At 42.5% G+C, this 18,767-nt stretch overlaps 2 protein-coding genes and 2 long non-coding RNA genes across 4 annotated transcripts; 2 read left to right on the forward strand and 2 right to left on the reverse strand.

The window, feature by feature from the left end:
* The first annotated feature begins 2,586 nt into the window (after positions 1-2,586).
* LOC135933907 (uncharacterized) lies at positions 2,587-4,310 on the forward strand. The gene is made up of 2 exons (XR_010574034.1): positions 2,587-2,652; positions 3,348-4,310. It is a non-coding gene; the product is annotated as an uncharacterized LOC135933907 (long non-coding RNA).
* On the reverse strand, positions 2,951-4,704 carry LOC135933908 (uncharacterized). Its single transcript, XR_010574035.1, has 2 exons — positions 3,628-4,704; positions 2,951-3,566 (listed from the first exon to the last, which is right to left on the reverse strand). It is a non-coding gene; the product is annotated as an uncharacterized LOC135933908 (long non-coding RNA).
* Positions 4,705-4,967: 263 nt separating this feature from the next.
* shams (glucoside xylosyltransferase 1 shams) lies at positions 4,968-7,328 on the forward strand. Its single transcript, XM_065476786.1, has 6 exons — positions 4,968-5,269; positions 5,327-5,477; positions 5,559-5,845; positions 5,990-6,180; positions 6,244-6,416; positions 6,653-7,328. The coding sequence occupies exons 1-6, from the start codon at positions 5,073-5,075 to the stop codon at positions 6,794-6,796; spliced, it is 1,143 nt and encodes a 380-aa protein (XP_065332858.1). The 5' UTR covers positions 4,968-5,072; the 3' UTR covers positions 6,797-7,328.
* On the reverse strand, positions 7,303-17,795 carry LOC135934797 (titin-like). The gene is made up of 8 exons (XM_065476785.1): positions 12,474-17,795; positions 11,245-11,444; positions 10,732-10,905; positions 9,879-10,033; positions 9,498-9,825; positions 9,304-9,444; positions 7,905-8,073; positions 7,303-7,846 (listed from the first exon to the last, which is right to left on the reverse strand). The coding sequence occupies exons 1-7, from the start codon at positions 16,765-16,767 to the stop codon at positions 7,924-7,926; spliced, it is 5,442 nt and encodes a 1,813-aa protein (XP_065332857.1). The 5' UTR covers positions 16,768-17,795; the 3' UTR covers positions 7,303-7,846; positions 7,905-7,923.
* Positions 17,796-18,767: the final 972 nt, after the last annotated feature.

The raw sequence follows: 18,767 nt of genomic DNA on the forward strand, positions 1-18,767 counted from the left end.
TTCTCTGTGGGATAGGGAATTATGACTGTATGTTGTACACATGACTTTGATTCTTACTTTGAATTCCCTTCATTGTCAGAGCGAGAACTGTGAGTGAGCGGAAAGCGTGAGTCCTCTGAGTTCTCCATAATAAATTACCTGTGACTAAACTGATTCTTTTAAATACATACGTATGTAAACACAATATTTTTGTGTATGTATGTAAATATGCATATGCTCCATATTCGTACGTAATTTTTTTATATATCAACTCACTGACAGGAAAAACTATACATATACACATAATATAATTATATGGCAGACTCACACTTTTCGCCCAACACTCACATTTCTCGCTAGGATAGGGCATTACATTTGATTTTTATTCTTCCCATCAGAGAGCGAGAAGTGTGAGTGAGCGGAAAGTGAGTCCCCCATAATATATATTTTTGAAGAACTCTAAATCTGATTATGTATTTCCATAAATGTATGCTTACATATATATATATATATATAGGGCTACACACATCTCGCCAGTTCTTATGAGAAACCCATGTAAAAGTAGGGGTGGCGAAAACTGTAACTCGGCGGCGAAAACTAATTTTTTCATTATGTAATGTATCATACCTAAAAGCTCTCAAAATGTCTTTCATAATAATAATACATTTATTAATGTACAACTTACATCACGCTTTGTTCACATCTGGTATGTATGACATGAGTATGTGCATAATATAATCGCAATTTAAATTTTAATTAAGTTTAAATAATTATGTATGTATATTCGTGTGCATAAGATACATAGACCACTAGACTTCCAAGAGGTAACAACAATTAAAAAATGTTGTAATTTGTTCTCCCATAAAAGATCCACAAATTTTAACTGTTGACATTTCAAAGAAAACAATAACCCAGAGAGGAAACGTAATTCGGGCTAACTGCTATGTACTATAATTTTCCTTTAACTAAATTTCTACTATATTGCACAGTATTAATTTATTGTAGTCGGGAAATTTACAGGGAAAACAACGCTTATCCATTTTTGGGGAAAATAATTTTGCGTCTTGTCTGTTTCAGAATATGGCATCGGCATTGAATGTAAATGAACCAGGAGCAGGAGCACCTCATCTTCTGGTTTTGCCAGAATTAATCAAGGGTTCTGGAAAGAACGAGTTCCACAAATTTGTGGCTAAATTCCATGAGGGAACGATAACCGCTATGGAACTGCAACAATTCATACTGAACAAATTCCTGAAAGATGACATCATCAACATTTTAAAAGCCAACTATGTCAAGTACTGCTATACTGATTGTAAGGAAAAGGTTTTATTAGTTCTCTAAAGCATTTATGAAGTATAATATGTGTGAAGATCTAAAAAGCAAGGACAAAATTGGCATTATGTCAAGCAAAAAAAGTTCACACCTGAAACATGCAAGGGTTTATATGGCAAAATTTTTATTTTTACTGGTTTTTACGGGACAATTTGGGAAAACTGGCTTTCTGTACTCCCAGTGGTGCAATTTAAAAAATAAGTTTAGGATTTCTCTAGCTGACCCCGATGGAACAAGCACAATGGTTATTCCTGTTAATTTTAGGTATAATTATAATTTTGGTAACGTCCATTGCCAGTATCCCCAACAAATTGTTGATTTTCGAATTTTGAATAAATTGTCGAGCGATTTTTGCAACACGCAAATTTTGCTGCAATCCATGAAGTCCAATTGGTCGCTATAATGCCTAGGATTTTGAACTTTAAAATTTGCTCAAAAGTTTCTCATGTCATGTGTGAACTCTGTCAAAAACGGAATGGCGTGTGTTACGTGTTAACTAAACTCAAAACTCGATAAAACACGAATTTTTTGTTTTTTGCAAAGTTCGCTTGTTCCAAACATTTGGTTGTAACCATATAAGAATTTCAAAAACTACCCACCGGTAGACTCATCTAAGCCTCCCTTGACCAGCTGAAGCGTTCAAGGGATACGAACCCTCCAAACATTTCACCGCCCAATTTGAAGATTAAAAATGCATTACACTAATAATAATGTTATACTTATCAGCCACATAATTTGTTATTTTGCAGTGAAATGGGCTCTGACCGTTAAATTGGTTCAACATATTGGTCTCATCCCAAAGCAGACTCCACCTGCCACTTCCAGCAGCTCGTCAGGCCCGTCCACCATGAACACAGCCGGCCCCTCGTCCCCTCAAGCAAGCGCCTCGTCCCCTCAAGCAAGCGCCTCGTCCCCTCAAGCAAGCGCCTCGTCCCAGGCTGCTCAGATACCAAAACCAACTCCCAAGCCAAAAATTCTGGCCACTTGCAATGCCCTCTTTCTGTTGCCTGGCAATGATTTCTTCCCTGGAGGTGCTTGGGAAACGCCAATTTTGCAATGCAACTGTCTTACCAACGTAGCTGATCTTCTCTTTGCTGTAAATGAGATTTTAGAGTCTACCAAAATAAAAGCAATATTTCAATCTCATTTTTTAGATGACGGACAAGCTGCCTGTGGTCTCACAAGCGTTGCTGATTGATGCAGTTGCGATGGCTGTCCCAGATATTGTGAACATGCTGAACACTTTTGGAGAGCTGGATGTTGCCAGTGGCTGGCGTGGCTGCAAGAACATACTGCTCATGCAGATGAGAAACCTCTTTTTGGAGCAAGCCAGCCAGCAGGGTAATGTTTTTCGATCTGTACAATATTTAATAACTTTTTAGGCTTTTTAGATTCAAAATTTTTTGCCTTTTTGTTTCCAAATTGATGGTTTTGCTATAAACCAAAAAGCCGTATCTTAAACAAGGTTCCCCAATTTTGAAATGCGCAAAAATGCACCACTGGTTTTTAGCGCAAAAAACCAGCTGGAAAACCCTTACACTTTTCTGAATTTAACCCCGAGAAGGTTACTGAAAAGTAAGATATTGTGGAAAATTACGATTAATATTTAAATTTTCGGTCTTTTGGTGAAACCAGTGTCTTTTTAACTGCCTTTTTAAAAATCCCTTTTATTTGATTATCCATAATGACAATTTTTGATCTTCAATAAAAATACATGTTTTCGAAAAATGCGCAAATTTGCAGTAAAATCCGCAACAGACAGTTTGTTGCAACGCATTGGGTTTTTTGCAGAAACATGCTGATCTTTGTGCACACATCCTTAAGAATTTCCTTGTCAGTGTTCTTTTTCTTTTGTAATATTCTGTTGAAATTTTTTCACAGATCCTCTTTACCTTTTTTCCTCTTTGAAGAAGCTAAATAGGATACTACATACAAATTAATATAAAATAAATGCGTTAAAATTAAAATCATTTTATATGATTTGAGCCATTTCTACGTCCAACAAAATATACAATGGTCATTTTTCTCCTTTCCAGTATTGGATGTTGTGCCGGCAACCAATTCAACTGATTTGGTCGATTCAGAACCTCCTCTCATTGACTTGTCATCAGGGCCTGCACAAGCCATCGCACTCCCTTTGCAAGCCAACCTTTCAAAAGCCATCCCTTCAAAAGCTATCCCTCTTCCTCCTGCTCCCAAGAAGCCAAAAATTGAGACGGCAACAAGCACTGCTGCTCTTGAAGCCACGTCCCAGTCTGACAAACAACAACAACTTCATAAGAAAGGCAATATATTACACAAATTTCCATGTTTTACGTAATAATGTTTGTTCTGCAGCTGCAGTGTTGAAGAACATGCATGTGACGTTCGGCCAGAATATGATGAATGTCTTCAAGGGCCGTCCTGAGTGGAGTGATGCTGTTGAGAGTGTGGAAATGAACCACAAGCGGAAGGGAAAACGCACCAAGGAGATTCAGGAGTGCTGCATTTGTCTCAATGACGAGAGAGATGTGGCATTTGTGCCCTGTGGCCACACCGTGTGTTGCAAGACCTGTTCTGCGCAGGTGAAACACTGTCCAATCTGCAGGATGTATATCAAGAACAAGATCAATCTCTTTTACTCTTAAGATTTGAAACTCATGAAATATTTACGTGCCTAAAAAGGCCCAGAATTATGAAACATATGTGTAACGTGTCAAAAACTGCATACGATTGATTAATGCTAAAGATGAGAATATCTAAATAGAATTATTGTTATACATTCAGTTTCTCAAACCCATGGTTATTGATCAACAAAATATTTATGAAGCTGACAGCCTTCGGTCAAAATTAATTTACTCATCAATTTTGAGGTCTTGCGTTAATAATGATAAGTATAGAAAGTCATTATTGAAAGAATTAATTTAAAGAACTGCAGTGACCCTGTATTAATTGTGAAATTCTAAAATGCATTATTATTATTGAAAACTTATGAAAATAAAACCAAAACAATTAAATTCCCAAGTGTGTTTTCCTCGCAATATCATTCAACTGCTTTAATTGCAGAGATGGTTTAACATAAGACTTCCTGAGTGTTTCAGAGAAAGGATGATTTTTAAATGTGAATCACTTCAATTTGATTTACTTGAGAGACAATTTTCTGGTCTCAAAAGAAGCTATATATATTTTCAAAATTTGGCCTATGCATTACACAGAAATAATAGTTTATGGACAGTAAATTTCCTAAATAATTGCTCAAGGGTCATTTTAGGAACAACGTCAAAATTGGTTTCAAACCCATCTATAATGCGCCTAATGTTGAAAAAATCGTCCAATCCACAATTCAACCCAAATGTAAAATTCAATGTCTCGTGGAATTTACTCTCTTTCAAACCCTTGAGAGGCTTCTTTTGCTAGCAGGCTCACGAAAATAAAGATGTCGCACCTGTTTAGTTAGAGATTTAAAGAGGAGTGAAGAAACTACAAGAATATTGTGCTTTTCACAAAACCTGCAACCACCGAGTCCAATATATATGCTTAATCAACCAAAGTTATTATATGTTTTTAATTTTAAATCACTTCTGTAGATTGAAACTGACGCAAAGTGTAAGTTTTTGATATGGTTTCTAGGCTCCTTTCGTTAACCCTTCCCCCACCTGATCCAGGATCCATAATCTCAAGCGCCCAGCGAAAACAAAGACAGCCGCTCAAAATCTTTTCTGTGTTCCGTTCCTGGCGAAAATAGACCCAATGGGTTACGTCCGAAAAGCTCGACACTTGCAATGAAGCTGTTGCTTCGTGCTTTATTTCTTCTGCTGTTTGCCAGTGCAACCGTTTTTTACTTCTTGTACGTGGACGGTGGAACAGCGCACACGAGTGATGCGACGACTGTGCTCAACTTGAGCACCAGCAACCCACGACCAACTGTCAAGGATGAACTGGTCTCCTTGACCACTCCGTGGACGCGTCCGGAAAATGGGTATGGAATGATTTCTTAATGTTCATCGCATATAATTAATTCGCCAATGCTTTGTAGGCCAGGAGAAGTGGTTCTGGCCGTGGTTGCCTGCGGGGACAGACTGGCGGAGACCCTTGTCATGCTCAAGTCTGCATTGATCCTCACCCAGGTGCCCGTCAGAATCATCGTGTTTGCTGAGGATGATCTCATACAAAGCTTTAATGAGAAGGTATGCTTTAATGAGAAGTGCACATAAAAATATATTTTTTTAATTTAAATCTTTCTTGTGGTTCTGTCTTTTTGTCTTCAGCTCAAAGAGTGGAGTTTGCTGAGTGATCTACATTTTCGATTTGAAATTCGGCGTATCGAATTTCCAGTCAACGGGAAGAAGGATGAGTGGAAGAAACTGTTCAAACCGTGTGCCTCGCAACGTCTATTCTTACCAACTGTGCTAGAGGATGTTGACTCTCTTTTATACGTGGACACTGATACCCTGTTTTTGACGCCTTTGGAGCACATCTGGCGGCATCTGAGTCTTTTCAACTCCTCACAACTCGCAGCCCTGACACCCGAACATGAGGACAGAGCAACGGGATGGTAAAAAATAATTTGCTGGTTTTAAATTGAAATTTAATCGCAAATTGCAATTTAGAATCCAAGAAGAATGGGCTAAAAAGTGAAACTAAAATAATTTTCTGTTTATTTTATGATTTTGTGGAAATTGATTATTTGTTTTTGAAGGTATAACCGGTTTGCTCGTCACCCTTATTACGGACCACTTGGTGTGAATTCTGGCGTGATGCTGATGAACCTGACCAGAATGAGAGCGTTTGGCTGGATTGAATATGTATTGCCTATTTATCATGAGTACAAACTGAGAATCACCTGGGGCGACCAGGACATCATCAACATCCTTTTCCATTTCCATTCAGGTGATTGCTACCCATCTCTAAACTTGTCTCCTGCAGCTAAATTTTCTTTCCCTCCTCTTCCAGACAAACTATACATATACCCGTGCCGATACAATTACCGTCCGGACCACTGCATGTACATGAGCGTTTGCGAAAGCGCAGACAAAGAGGGCGTGGCTGTGCTGCACGGAAACAGAGGCAGTTTTCACTCTGAGAAACAGCCCGCATTCCGAGCCATCTACAGAGCCTTGGAGGAGGTGAGTACCATCTTTACTTTTGTAACTGGCAGGGCTGCACGTTAGTTTTTTTAGTTTACAATGAAGGTTAAAATTTTAATTTAATTTTAAATGTAGTTAAATTTTTATTATTTTGGTTTTCATTTCCATTTGAAAAAGGATTTATTTTTATTCCTGTCAAGCATCATGGATGGCAGAAATAGTTTTATAATAATGAAACACTATTTAAGTAATTAATTCACTGTTGTTGGTTCTAGTACCAACTGGGCTCAGATCCGTACAACAACTTTCTTCTGCCCATGAAACACTACTTGGATGAAACGTCCAGCACTAACTGTGGCAAAGTTCGGCGCATTTTCCTCAAGTCTGCGGAGCAGTTTATTAATAAGATCTATGATTAAAGCAGTAACTTTTGGATCTAAAATTTGGGTGGCCCATCACGACTGAAAGAACTTACTCTTAAAAGGCTGCTCACACAAATTTCTAAAGTAGACTCGTGTTCATCTTCTGAAGTAACAAAGTTTACAAAGTATAAAGGCTGCACGTTTGTTGTCGAAAATAATAACATTTGCACTAGCTAACGATAGTGTTTTTAGTGCAGCGTGCCATTCGCAGAAGCCATTGTTTAAATTTTTGTTGCCTACAAATTTTACACGACATTCCGAAGGCCATTCTTGGAAGAGTGGAGGACTTTTGTGATTACTTTAAGCTACGCAGCAAACAGTATTAGAATCTGTTATTTAAGTAGGAAGATTTGACTCAATATTTAATGACATGTGCTTGTAGTTAATTTAAGTTAGTTTACTGACATAGTATGTACCAATTTTGTGCTGTGATAGCCATCATGAATGTTTCATTATTTCTAAACAGCTGCAATGTTTATCTCAATAGAAAATAAAACACAAGGTTTGCCATTGAGCAATTCAAATTTTATTAACTATATTTTATAATTATTGTTTATGCATCCTATGTGTGATTTCAGTACTTTTGATTTTTCCCCAATCGACAACAGCAAATTCAAATTTTTGTCGCGAAAATTCAAGACTACAAAATGATATAATTTGATTTTATTATAGGTTCCGAAGAATATAATGATATTACAATATTGTTAGGCGCGCGTATCACAACAAATTAATATTAACACTTTTATAATTAAACAACATCGAAATTAATATTTTGATTGTGCGTAGAAAAAGCTGAGTGAAAAAGTAGCAAGATTTACAAAAGTGCCAGGCCACGTTCTTCCATTTCTGACCTGGCAGCAAAAGATAAAAAGCAACAAGTAAATTTTCTCCGCGTGAGTCCTCCCTTGGGCACATATTATCTTTCTTCTCGGAAAGTCCTTTCGCCCTGAGCAACTCACTAAACAAAATCAACGCGCAGCAGGCGTTTTACTTCCTCGGATTTGCAGCCGAAGCACTGACCCCAATCCAAACTCAAAATGCAAGCAGCTGGGAAGTAAATAAATTAATAATTAGAGCTGCTCTCTTGTGATATCAGAGGGTTTACCTTGAGCTTTCCCTTTTGTTTACTCGTTGCACGCGTTGGGGTTTGTGTAGCTGAATCCATGGAATTGCGTCTGGTCCATGGAGTGGAGGATTTCCTTGTCGACGGGAGTCAGTTTCGGCGCCTCCTTCGTGAAGGCCGAGTCGAAATATTGCACGTCCAGTGAGTGTTGCTGCAAGATATTGGGTTAGAGATAAGTTAACGTGTTTTTATTCAATCATTTTGATTTAAATTTAAAAAAAAATCGGACAATTGGAATAATTAAAAACAGGAATGTCACTTTTCCACAATTGAATAATCTGGATAGCCTTAGCATTTCACTTGATTTTTTAAAAAGCGAAGGCTCACCGTGCATCGGCGCGAAATGCGCCCAGGAAAGGGGCAAGATGGCACTAAATGGCGTGGGCCAGGAAAAGCAATGCTTTTTTAAAAAATTATCTCCGATTTAGGGGGGATTCCTTGAGAGATTTGATACGGTCTGCAATTTTTGTTTTTCCAGAGCACCTTCCTGATTTTTTTGGTTTGTTGTAAGGGTGGTAAAGACATGTCAAAACATCGAAGTTTGCCGAAAACATTCATTGCCGTTTTTCCAGAAAATAAGACTGAAGTCTGGAGAAACTGGCCTCTTGGCGTTCACAAAAATGAAAATTATAGCAAATCCTAATGATGTTAAGACAGTATTTAACTTTGAGCCAAAAGATGACCAAACAGACAGCCTGCAACTTTTAAATTTTGATCAACATTTTCTTGAATTTTTTTTTTTAATTTTAATTTCTCACAAACGGCATTTTTAATCATCTCAGTATGGGTTAAATGGTGCCCCGAGTATGTGCAATATGAGAAAATTTCCAGATGGTGCAATTTTTTAATTTTTGAGATACATACAGGGTCAAAGGTTGAAAAACTGGGATTCTTAAGTTCAGGTGGAAAATGGAAAAATCATAATTGCATGATCGGTAAATTCTGACCTGCTGAATATACTGGGGGTCAACCCTGGGGCGAGACAAGATTGTCAGAACATGTGATAAATTGAACCCTGGCGTCAGGATAGCCCTCAAGCGATTGATATAATCAAATTTATATGTTGAGCCACTTAACCAACGCCGGCGGGCTCTGTATTGGTTCGATCAGCAAGTTTTACCAGACGTCGCTTCGGCCAAATGGAGATATTTCAGAATATGTGCAATTTGACCCTTTGGAAGCCATCAGGTTGTTAAAAAAGTGTCCATAATCACGTTCCTGGGCACCCTGTTGACTTCAAAGGAAAACCGGACTTTTCAGGTTGTTTTTTATTTTTATTATTAATTTTCGGGGAAATCCGTTCGTGGTAAAAACTGAACAGACTAAACTGCAAGTTCTGAATAATTGAATAGAGTGTAATTAATTAGACACGCTCACTCACCACTCTCGGTTTGAACGGCGCTTCTAATTCTTTTCTCTCAAGGGCGCCCCAGTCGATGGATCTGAAGAAGGGCTGCTCGAACACCTCACCAGCATGGCACTCTGGCGTGCCTAACCTCTTTGACGAGTCCTTTTCCAAAAGCTGAGGAACAGGCTTCAGTCGAAAGTCTTCTTTTTTAAATTTTCACTACTCACCAATGAGAGGACGGACTGCGCCTCCTTGGAGAGGTATTTAGGGTAGTAGGGCTGCTCATTGCAGATTGACCAGAAGAGGTCATCCTCGTCGCAGCCGTTGAACGGCGACTGGCCGACCAACATCTCGAACAACAGCACGCCAAACGACCACCAGTCGACGCACTGGTTGTAGTGCAGCCCTTTGATGATCTCGGGGGCCATGTAGTCGGGCGTGCCGCAGAACGTGTCCGCCGTCCGGTCCAGGTAGATCTGCAGTTTGCACATGCCAAAGTCAGCAATGCGCACGTGGCCCTCAAAGTCCAACAGGATGTTGTCCAGTTTAAGGTCTCTGTGATTAAAGGTGTTAGATTTTAAACTGTCTTTATATGATCAGCGTCTCACCTATATACAATTCCTTTCTTGTGTAAAAATCTGAGACCGGAGACGATCTCCGCGGCGTAGAAACAAGCCCTGGACTGCTCGAACCGGCCGCTCTGCTGAATGTGGAACATCAGGTCACCGCCGTTCAGGTACTCCATCACAAAGAACAGATGAGACTGCGAATGGTTAGGATTAATTATTGCGTGCACAGGTGCTCGTCTGGTTTTATCGAATAGGAGGAAAACAGCAATGGTCGGTTTTTTCCGAGCCAAAGATATTTTTATTTTTCCAAAATCCTTGTAACAGGGAAAGTGCAGATCAAGAGGGAACGAATCTAAGTAGATTAACCAAAAAATAATTTTTATTCCATTTCTACACATGAAAATTTCTTGTTTAGGTCAGTAAAATGATGGCTAAATTTTAAATCAAAATTGATGTCTTTTCATAGAAATTTAAATTCCTAACAACCTACTTGAAACATATGCAAAAATAAATCTTGAGCTGAAAATAGGCTTTAGGAAAAAAATTTTCAGTGTTGACGATTGATTACAAGAAGCAGAGCTCTTCGCAAAAACAAGAAAATCGTCAGTTAAAAATAGTCTGGATTTTTTTTCATTTTACCATTTATTAAGATTTTTTGACTTCTCATGTAAAATACAGGACGCTCTAGTTAAAATGGAAGGATTACGAACCCAAAGGATTTTAGGTTGAGGAAATAGTTATTTGCCAAGCGTAAAAAAAACCTTTAAAATTTTCTAGAAGAGAGCAGTAATTCCCGAAAAAAAAACTAAAGACGGTTATTTTGTCTATTGCGTGCCCCAATGTCTGCCTGCCTGTTCGTGAACTGCTCGAGCTTTTAATTAATTCATTTTACCTCCGTCTGGAAGGTGCAGAATAAATGACACAAGTAGGGGTGCTTAGTGCCCAGCGCGAGTACTTTTCGCTCAATCAGTGTGCACTCCACGTCGTCGTCCTCCAAGACCACGTCCTTCTTCAGACATTTCACCGCGTAGTAGCACTCAGTTCCTTTCAATTCGGCTAGCAATACCTTGAAATCAAGAAGAAATTTGCTGCATTCCTAGAGACAAGGTTTGTTTATTTCCCAACGAGAAACACCAAGAAAATGTTTCTTTTTGTTATGTCAACGTGGACGCCATAGTTTCTAAATTTGCGTTCGAAGCCGACAGGGCGGCGATTGTTTTTTCTCTCTGAAGCCTGTTTCGTCGCTTCACGCACCAATTTGGCACTCAACAAACGGCGCCGGCACCAAAATAATAAATTAGTCTCCCAGAATAGCCGCCTCCGTGTTCAATGGGTTGGGCAGCGAGTTCACTTTTGTCACCAGAGTGATTGGCACGCGAAAATTAATTTTAAACTCCGCACTCACCTTTCCAAAGCTGCCCTTGCCGAGGACTTTGAGGAAGTGGAAATCTTCGACGGCGTACTTGCGGAAGCGGGGAATGGTGCGAGCCGGTGGCGTGTACCTGCGCAGGTGGCCCTCCTCGCCCGACTCGGAGTCGCTGCTCAGCTGGGCCGACAGGCGCCGCGGGTTTGGCGAATTCGCGTCCCGCACATCCAAAGTTTGGGCTGAATTTGCGAACAGAAACCAAGCTGTGAGTGACGAGAGCTAAAGGGTCGGCCACAGGCGTTAGTTATGCAACTCGCTCGACATGCTCGACCAGCAAATTGCAGAGATTTCATTCCAGTCGGGAGGGATTAGTGAGACAAAACTAAGTATGGCGATGGAAAATTACCGTTTTTGGTTGATCCTGCGTTCGTCCTACCTTTCTTCAGGGACGAGAGTGCCTCCGCCAACAGCTTTTGGTTGACTCCGCACAAGTTAGGCATGTGCTTCTCGCACTTGCGGTGACAGTTTACGTTACATTCTGCGCAAAAGTGTCAGTGTTCAAAGGACGATTTTCCACAACGTTTGTGTATGTTTTTTTTTTGTATTATTTTCTGAGCGATGGCTCATTTTTCTATTTTTGAGGCAGGTCTCGTGAGATTTTATGACAAAACGCGGCCACCCGTTCGCTATTTTTGCATTCCGCGCGGGTTGAAAAGAGAGAAACGACGCGCTCGTAAAAGTGTAGCGCAGAATGTTGTTGGCTCTTGTGTTTACTCAGCGATAGCGAGCGCTGATTAGGTTATTATTGTTCGTCCGCTTGGTCCGGGTGCAAATGGGCATTGAAACCGACTTTGGCCGGGACTCAGTCGGTGAGCAAGCCAAATTATTGCATCAGCCGCGCAGAAAATATGCATATAGCTTTTGTCGAAAGAACTTACATCTGTCATTGAGCATACTGAATCATCTAAGCCGTGTGTCTGTATATTATTCTGTGCCTCAAACAGCAGCTGTAAATCTGTTTGAATGGCGCACGCTGACTTAATTATTATTTTGCATTTCTTCAGCTGATGTTATACAACTGTTGTAACACTTTCGTAAATAAATGTTTATGATTCAACCCACAGAGTTAAAATGGTAAAAAGGAAAAGTTAAATTTGAAACCAGCGTCTCAGCCACTTAAAACGTCAAAACACGTGAAATGTTAGTGTGCAAAAGCCAAGAGCAAGGTTAATCATGCGAAACACGCGATTTAGTATTTTTTTTTTTACCACAATTCGTAGATGCCTGCGGGCTGTTCGGGTTGCTGCCAAAGCCCGAGTCTTGCGAGCTAGTGCTGTTTCTGTCCACCTTGTTCTGGTCCTCTTCCGTCTCTGTGTCCGAGCCCGAGGAGAGCGTGGACTCGGTCTCAGTGTCCGAGTCCTCTTCCTCGGACGAAGAGTCCGAGTCTTCCTGATCCTCCGACTCTACTTTCTTGTCCTCCTTGACCGACTGCTTGAGTGCTTGGTGCCTCACGGTGGACACCCTGTCTGGACGGAACTTCATGTTTTTCACCGTGTGCCTGTCTTGCCTTGTGAGTCCTGTGGTCGACTGCGACTTTTGCAGCTGCTCCTTCTTCTCCTCGTCGTCCTCGCTGTCCAACATATCGGCACTCAAGTCGGTTCTCGCCCTCATTTTCTTCAGCTTCACAGGCTTCGTCTGCGGTGGTGGCTGCGGTTGCTGCTGCTTGTTGAATGCTTCCTGCAGTTTGGCGAACGCGTTCTGCATGAACAAAGGCTTTGCAGGGGCTGGGAAGTTGGCCTGAGGGGGTTTCGTCAGGGCCAGCTTCGCTTTTGGTTGCCTTTTTATTGTGGATGAGCGCGATCGCAGGACTAAAGGCTTTTGCTTCACGCTATCCTTGGCGAAAAGGATATTGGAGTCTGCTTCTGGTTTTTCATCAAGCTTTTTGGTTGCCATAGATTGCAATATTTTCAAGCTACTTTTAGGGCTGAAGTCTTGTGGTTTGTCAGATTTGGTATCAGGCTCTTTTGGTTTCATCTCGGGCTGCTTTTGCTCGGTTGGTTTCACCGCTCTATCTGGTTTAACCGGCGTTTTTTGCTTCGGTGGCGTACCGTCTTTTTCCACTGCCTTTGGGGGTGTCTTATCCTTGGAGTCTAGTTTTTTCGGTATTTCAGGTTGCTTTTTTAAGTCTTCTTTTGGACTCTGCACTTTCTTTTCCGCTTGTTTAACAGGTGAATTTTCCTTTTCAATTTTTTGCTTTGGTGGCGTACCGTCTTTTTCCACTGCAGTTGGTGGTGTCTTATCCTTTGAATCCAGTTTTTTCGGAATTTCAGGTTGCTTAATTAAGTCTTCTTTTGGACTCTGCACTTTCTTTTCCGCTTGTTTAACAGGTGACGTTTCCTTTTCAATTTTTTGCTTTGGTGGCGTTACATCTTTTTCCACTACCTTTGGGGGTGTCTTATCCATTGAATCCAGTTTTTTAGGAATTTCAGGTTGCTTTTTTAAGTCTTCTTTTGGACTCTGCACTTTCTTTTCCGCTAGTTTAACAGGTGAATTTTCCTTTTCGTTAGCTTTCTCAGGTATTTTTTCAGTTTTGGAGGTTGTGGGTGGTACTGTATCGGTCTTATTTTCCTGTACCTTGCTTATTTCATCCTCAGCCTTTGCTACAGACTCTGTTGATTTTTCAGGAGATTTGTCTTTTTTAAATACCAATTTGGTAGGCTTTTCAGTTGTCGCTGCAGGTGAACTCTCTTTCTTTGCGATAACATTTTGGAATTTTCCCGCGACCGCTGCGATATTTCCTACTCTCTTTGGACTTTCGGGTGGTTTTTCGTCCAACTTTTTAGGAGAATCAAACACTTTTGGCAGAGCAATCTTTTTAGGGCCATCAATCGCTTTCGGCTGTTCAATCTTTTTCGGGCTGTCGACTTGTTTTTCATTAGACTTGTCTGCAGCCTCTCCCGGCTTAGAGCTCGTCACGATGCATTTCAATTCAACGTCAGCTTTCGGAGGACTGTCACGCTTGCCAGCCTTTTTCTGCTCCTCATCGTTTGAGCTCTTGGCTGGCTTGAGAGGCACCTTTTGAAGTGGCGTCGATTCTGCCGTCTTATTCTCCGAAGCGGCGGTGTTTCTCGCCGCCTCATCTGATACTGGCGACTCGCCAGCGCTTAATTTTTTATCCTTGCCCGTTATAATTTCCACCGTCTCCTTATCAAACAAGAAAATTTTAGCGGCGTCCTGCTCTTTACTAACGACCGCTGTGACGCAACTCGTGTTTTCATCTTTTTGCAGCTCGGTTTTGCCAGCTGGCAATGTCGTGTCAAGAGTCTCATTTTTCAGACATGTTTCACTTTTCAAAGCTGTATTTTGCGACTTGGGTGGGGTAGGCTCCTTTTTAGCCGCCGGCTTTTTCTCCGCAGGCGATGTGGGCGCTTTGTTCTCAGATTTGGCGGCAGCTGCTGCCAGAAAGGGGGACGCCTTCGGGGAATCGGCCGATTCTTTCAAATTGGACTTTTGCTCGTCTTTCTTAGCAAGCCACGGGAACTTTTTCGCAAGGGGTGTCTCCACTTTTGGCTCCGTCACAATCTTTTTGCACTCGGTCGCTGTTTCTTTATTTTGGCACTCGGACGCTGCTACCTGCTCTGCTTTCGCAGCGGCCTTGTCCTCCTTACCGACATTCGCAAGCTCAGACGCATCTTCCTTCTTCAAAGGTTTGGGGTCAACTCTCTCCGCTTCCGCCACTGGCTTGACATCTCTATTGTCTTTCGCCCCAGTTACGCTGCCGTCCTTGAGCCCGGCCTGCTTTTTCGCTAATTCATTTTTCGTCGCGTCTACTTTTACTTCGGATTGTTTTTGTTTTTCTAGCTGAATGATTGATGCTCCGTCGCTCTTCTGCGGTTGAGGCGCAGTTTTTCCTGGAGTTGGCGTGCCTTCGATTTCCGGGACTTGCGTCTTTTCCGTCGGATCACTCGTTAGTTTTGGCTTCTGCTCAGCCTGTTTGTCTTTTATCGCTTCTTCTTTCCGGGTTACTAGGGGTGGTTTACTTTTACTCTGCTCTGCCTTTACATCGATGGCTGCCTTTTCAGCAGTCGATGTTTCAGTCTCATTCGGGTCCACCAAACTGCTGGGGAGTTTCTCTTTAACGAAGTCTTTTTTCTCCAAAATTCTCGCCACTCGCACACTCGCGCGGTACTCAATGCGAACTACACTATTACGTTTACATATTATGTCCGAATTCAAAATGCCTCGTTCCTCTGATTTTCTATCTGCTTCTTCTGGGTCCTCTTTAGAGTCCTGCCGCCGCTGCTGCTGCTGCGTGGTGCCAGCCGATGTAATTGGCGCAATTAAAGGTTTATTTTCGTCGGCAACCGTTTTTGCCGAATCGGAATTTTTCGCGCCCAGTTTGTTTGCAGCTGCTCGAGGTGCGTCGCCGGTGTGATTCTTCTTGCCAAAGTTGAGGAAGAACTCGGAGAAGGACTTCATCATATCGCCGAGTGGCTCACTTTTCTTTCGCTCGTCGTATTTGACGCCGTCCGCCTTTTTATTTCGCTGAGGTACGCTTGGAGCGTCCAATGCATTCCGAGAGGGCAGAATTATGGATTTTTTGTTGCCGATTTTCTTACTCACACCTCCGCTTTTTATCGACTTCATGTGGTCTTTCGATTTGATTGTAGGCCTCTTAGGCTCTTCAACGGATATATCGACCACCAAGTCGAAGCTCTTTCTTGCCCTTGGTGGTGCAACAGGGGCCACGCTGTTTCTCTTTTTCACCGAACTCTGTTTCCGCCGCTTCTTCTTTTTTGCTTTTTGCTGCGAAACCGTGTCTTCTGTCTCTGTGTCCGAGCCCGAGCTGTCGGAATTCTCCGGCGTTTTTTCATCGTCTTTTGCGATGTCCTCGGTGATTGTTTTTATTTGCGGCGTGGCAGGTTTCTCAATGCACATGAGACGGCGGTAGCGGCGCTCGGACTCCTCTCTCTCGGCCGTCCTGCGGCGCTCGTCCTCCTCCTCCTTTTTCCTCCTTTCGGCCTCGTAGTCTCTGATCATGAACTTCTCCTTCAGCCTTTCACCTGGCGTCATTTTCTTCCGGTTGTTCATGTCCGGATTATCCTTCAGCTTTTTAGTATGGATGCGCACGACGGTCCTACCTCTTTTGATTGTGCCTCTGGTGTCCGCGTCCTTGGACAGGTCCTTTTGCTCCTGCGGCTCCGGCCTCCTCGGCTTGCGAGGCGTCGACACGTCGATATTCTCCGTGTCCATCCGGACGGGTCGTTGGTAAGTCCTACCATAATTGCTGGAGGTCGGAGTGTAGTTATAGCTGGTCTTGACCGGTGGCACGTACGCCGGCGTGCGTGGCACTCGTCGCGGCGATGACGGCGTGAGGCCGCTCTCGATGATGGTGTTGAGCAGAGGGCCATACCTGCCGACTCCGCTGTATCCTGATCCGGCGTAGGATCCGTAGCCAGGACTGCTGCTCGGCGCCGAGCGGAACAGCACCGGGCTGTAGGGGCTGTAGGGTGAGGAGGCGAAGGGGCTGCCGTAGATCGTGTAGTCTGAGAACAGCGGCATTTCGCTGTTGTATTATCTTGCTCTTGTCACGGGAAGAACATGTCGCACCGACCACTCTTGACTGACTGAACCGATTGCTACTTGCTCGGTCGGACGGGCGGGCGGACACGGCGCTCGAGGGGGATTCTATTTGCGGCGGCGAGCCCGCGCGTCATGTGCTCGCTAGCAAAGCAAACACACGCCTGCCGCTTGTCCAGATAATCGGTGCTAAATTCGGACCGCATTCGTTAATTGACCGGATCGTAGTCTGGACTTCTGGAGTGCACTCCTGCACGGCTGGAATTTGCAGATTCGCCGGCCGACTTTCCCTGCTGCGATGGTGTTAGTGGAAAGCGAACAAAGGGTTAATTAAGACGACTTAGTCGTGCAAGCCACAGAAACAGACTCTCATTGTTGTGTCGAATGAAATGCGTGCTTTCCTAGTGGACATGCCGATTTAATTAGACCGGCGCCGCACAAAGAAACGAGATTTTAAAGCCAACATGCAAATTAGTTAAGTTTCCACATAGATTATCTGATTAAAATTTTCCAATCTTGCTGGGCATTGCATAATGTGAGACGCAAATAGTGCTTGTCTCATTATTGAAGAATGGCAGGCGTGGAAAAATGAAATTGTGGCCAGTCCCAAAATAACAAAGGAGTTTCAGAGGCCGAGGGGAGACAGCCTGACTAATGGCCATATTTCAGAAGCCAGAACGCCCACAAGGTGTTGTCAGCTTGCGGTCATTACTGGGTTTTTGCGTTTCAGTCTCACTCCCCCGTTCCACTGCCCTGGCACCGATTGTTGATCGCTTTTGAAAATCCGGTGGCGAGTGATTTAAGGACTCTCTGCGCCCGTCACAATGTTTATTGCGCCCGCCAGCATTTGATTCAGTGCACGCGCGCCGCGACCCCAGCACACACCAGCAGACGTTGAACCTCGTCGTTACTGCGTTTGCAAACACCAAACACAGTTTCGTGCGCTCCGTTTAGCGTAAAGCTCCGATTTTATGGCTGTCATATTTAATAGAGAGGCGAATGCTTTTGCTTTCGGACAGATCTGTTGAAATTCGCTCCGTCAGTAAGGTGGTTTTATGGTTCTAGCAACCTCTACTCGCTTTTGAACTAGAAATTAAATCATTTATATCTGGTTGGTGAGAGTATTCTTGTGTTTAGAGAATATTCAGATTCATCTACAGTATTTTGGTTAAAAAATAAAATTTCCTTGATTCATGCAAAAGTGAATTTAAAAAAAAGCCTTTTTAAATTTGATTAAAAGTCTTCTAAATATCTTTAATTTCTAGGGCAAGCTCATCTATTCAATGTTTTTTGTTTTTAAATTGAGTCAGTCAAAGAGTATACAAACACTGCGTTGCATTTTGTAGTGTTGTCCGCTTTTCGCCTCCAACGGATGGAGCGGCCAAGTCCGTGTCTTCTTTCGCTTATTAATCTATTTTCTGGCTCCTCCGTGGTGCTTTGTGAACACATTATAACCTTGCGCGTGTTCAAGGAGGGTTTGCGCATGATGATAATTTATGCGGCGGACGCGCGATTATTAATACCGCGCTGCTCAAGAGGCTCGCGCTTTGAGCAGAAAATAGAATAGGCTGAAATAGTAAAACCATCTTGTTCTCTCACTCGCGCACGATTACAAGCATCGAGTCGGCGGGTTGGGTTTTTGCACACTTTTGTTAAACATACATAACTCACACCGGTCAAAGTCACGCAATCTCGCCTTGTACATTTTAACCCCGTGATTTTTCATTTAACGCGCAGTTAGCTAAAACTTGAAATCTAAACAACCGAGTAGCGTCAAAATCACTCAACACATTAAAAAGTATGCAGACGTTTCATTACCATGGCAGGCGATGTTCAGGTCTCTGTTTCTGGAAAAGTATTTTCTCCTATGGCGAAAGTTGCTCTTCGACTCAGCCATCGCGATCGATCATGAACGCCTGACTGGCTGATTGTTTAGATCTGCGTCATTTTAACTGGCAGTTTTATTAATGCAGTGACGTAAT

This window comes from Cloeon dipterum, chromosome 1 (genome assembly GCF_949628265.1).
Source record: "Cloeon dipterum chromosome 1, ieCloDipt1.1, whole genome shotgun sequence".
NCBI classification, from domain to species: Eukaryota; Metazoa; Arthropoda; class Insecta; order Ephemeroptera; family Baetidae; genus Cloeon; species Cloeon dipterum.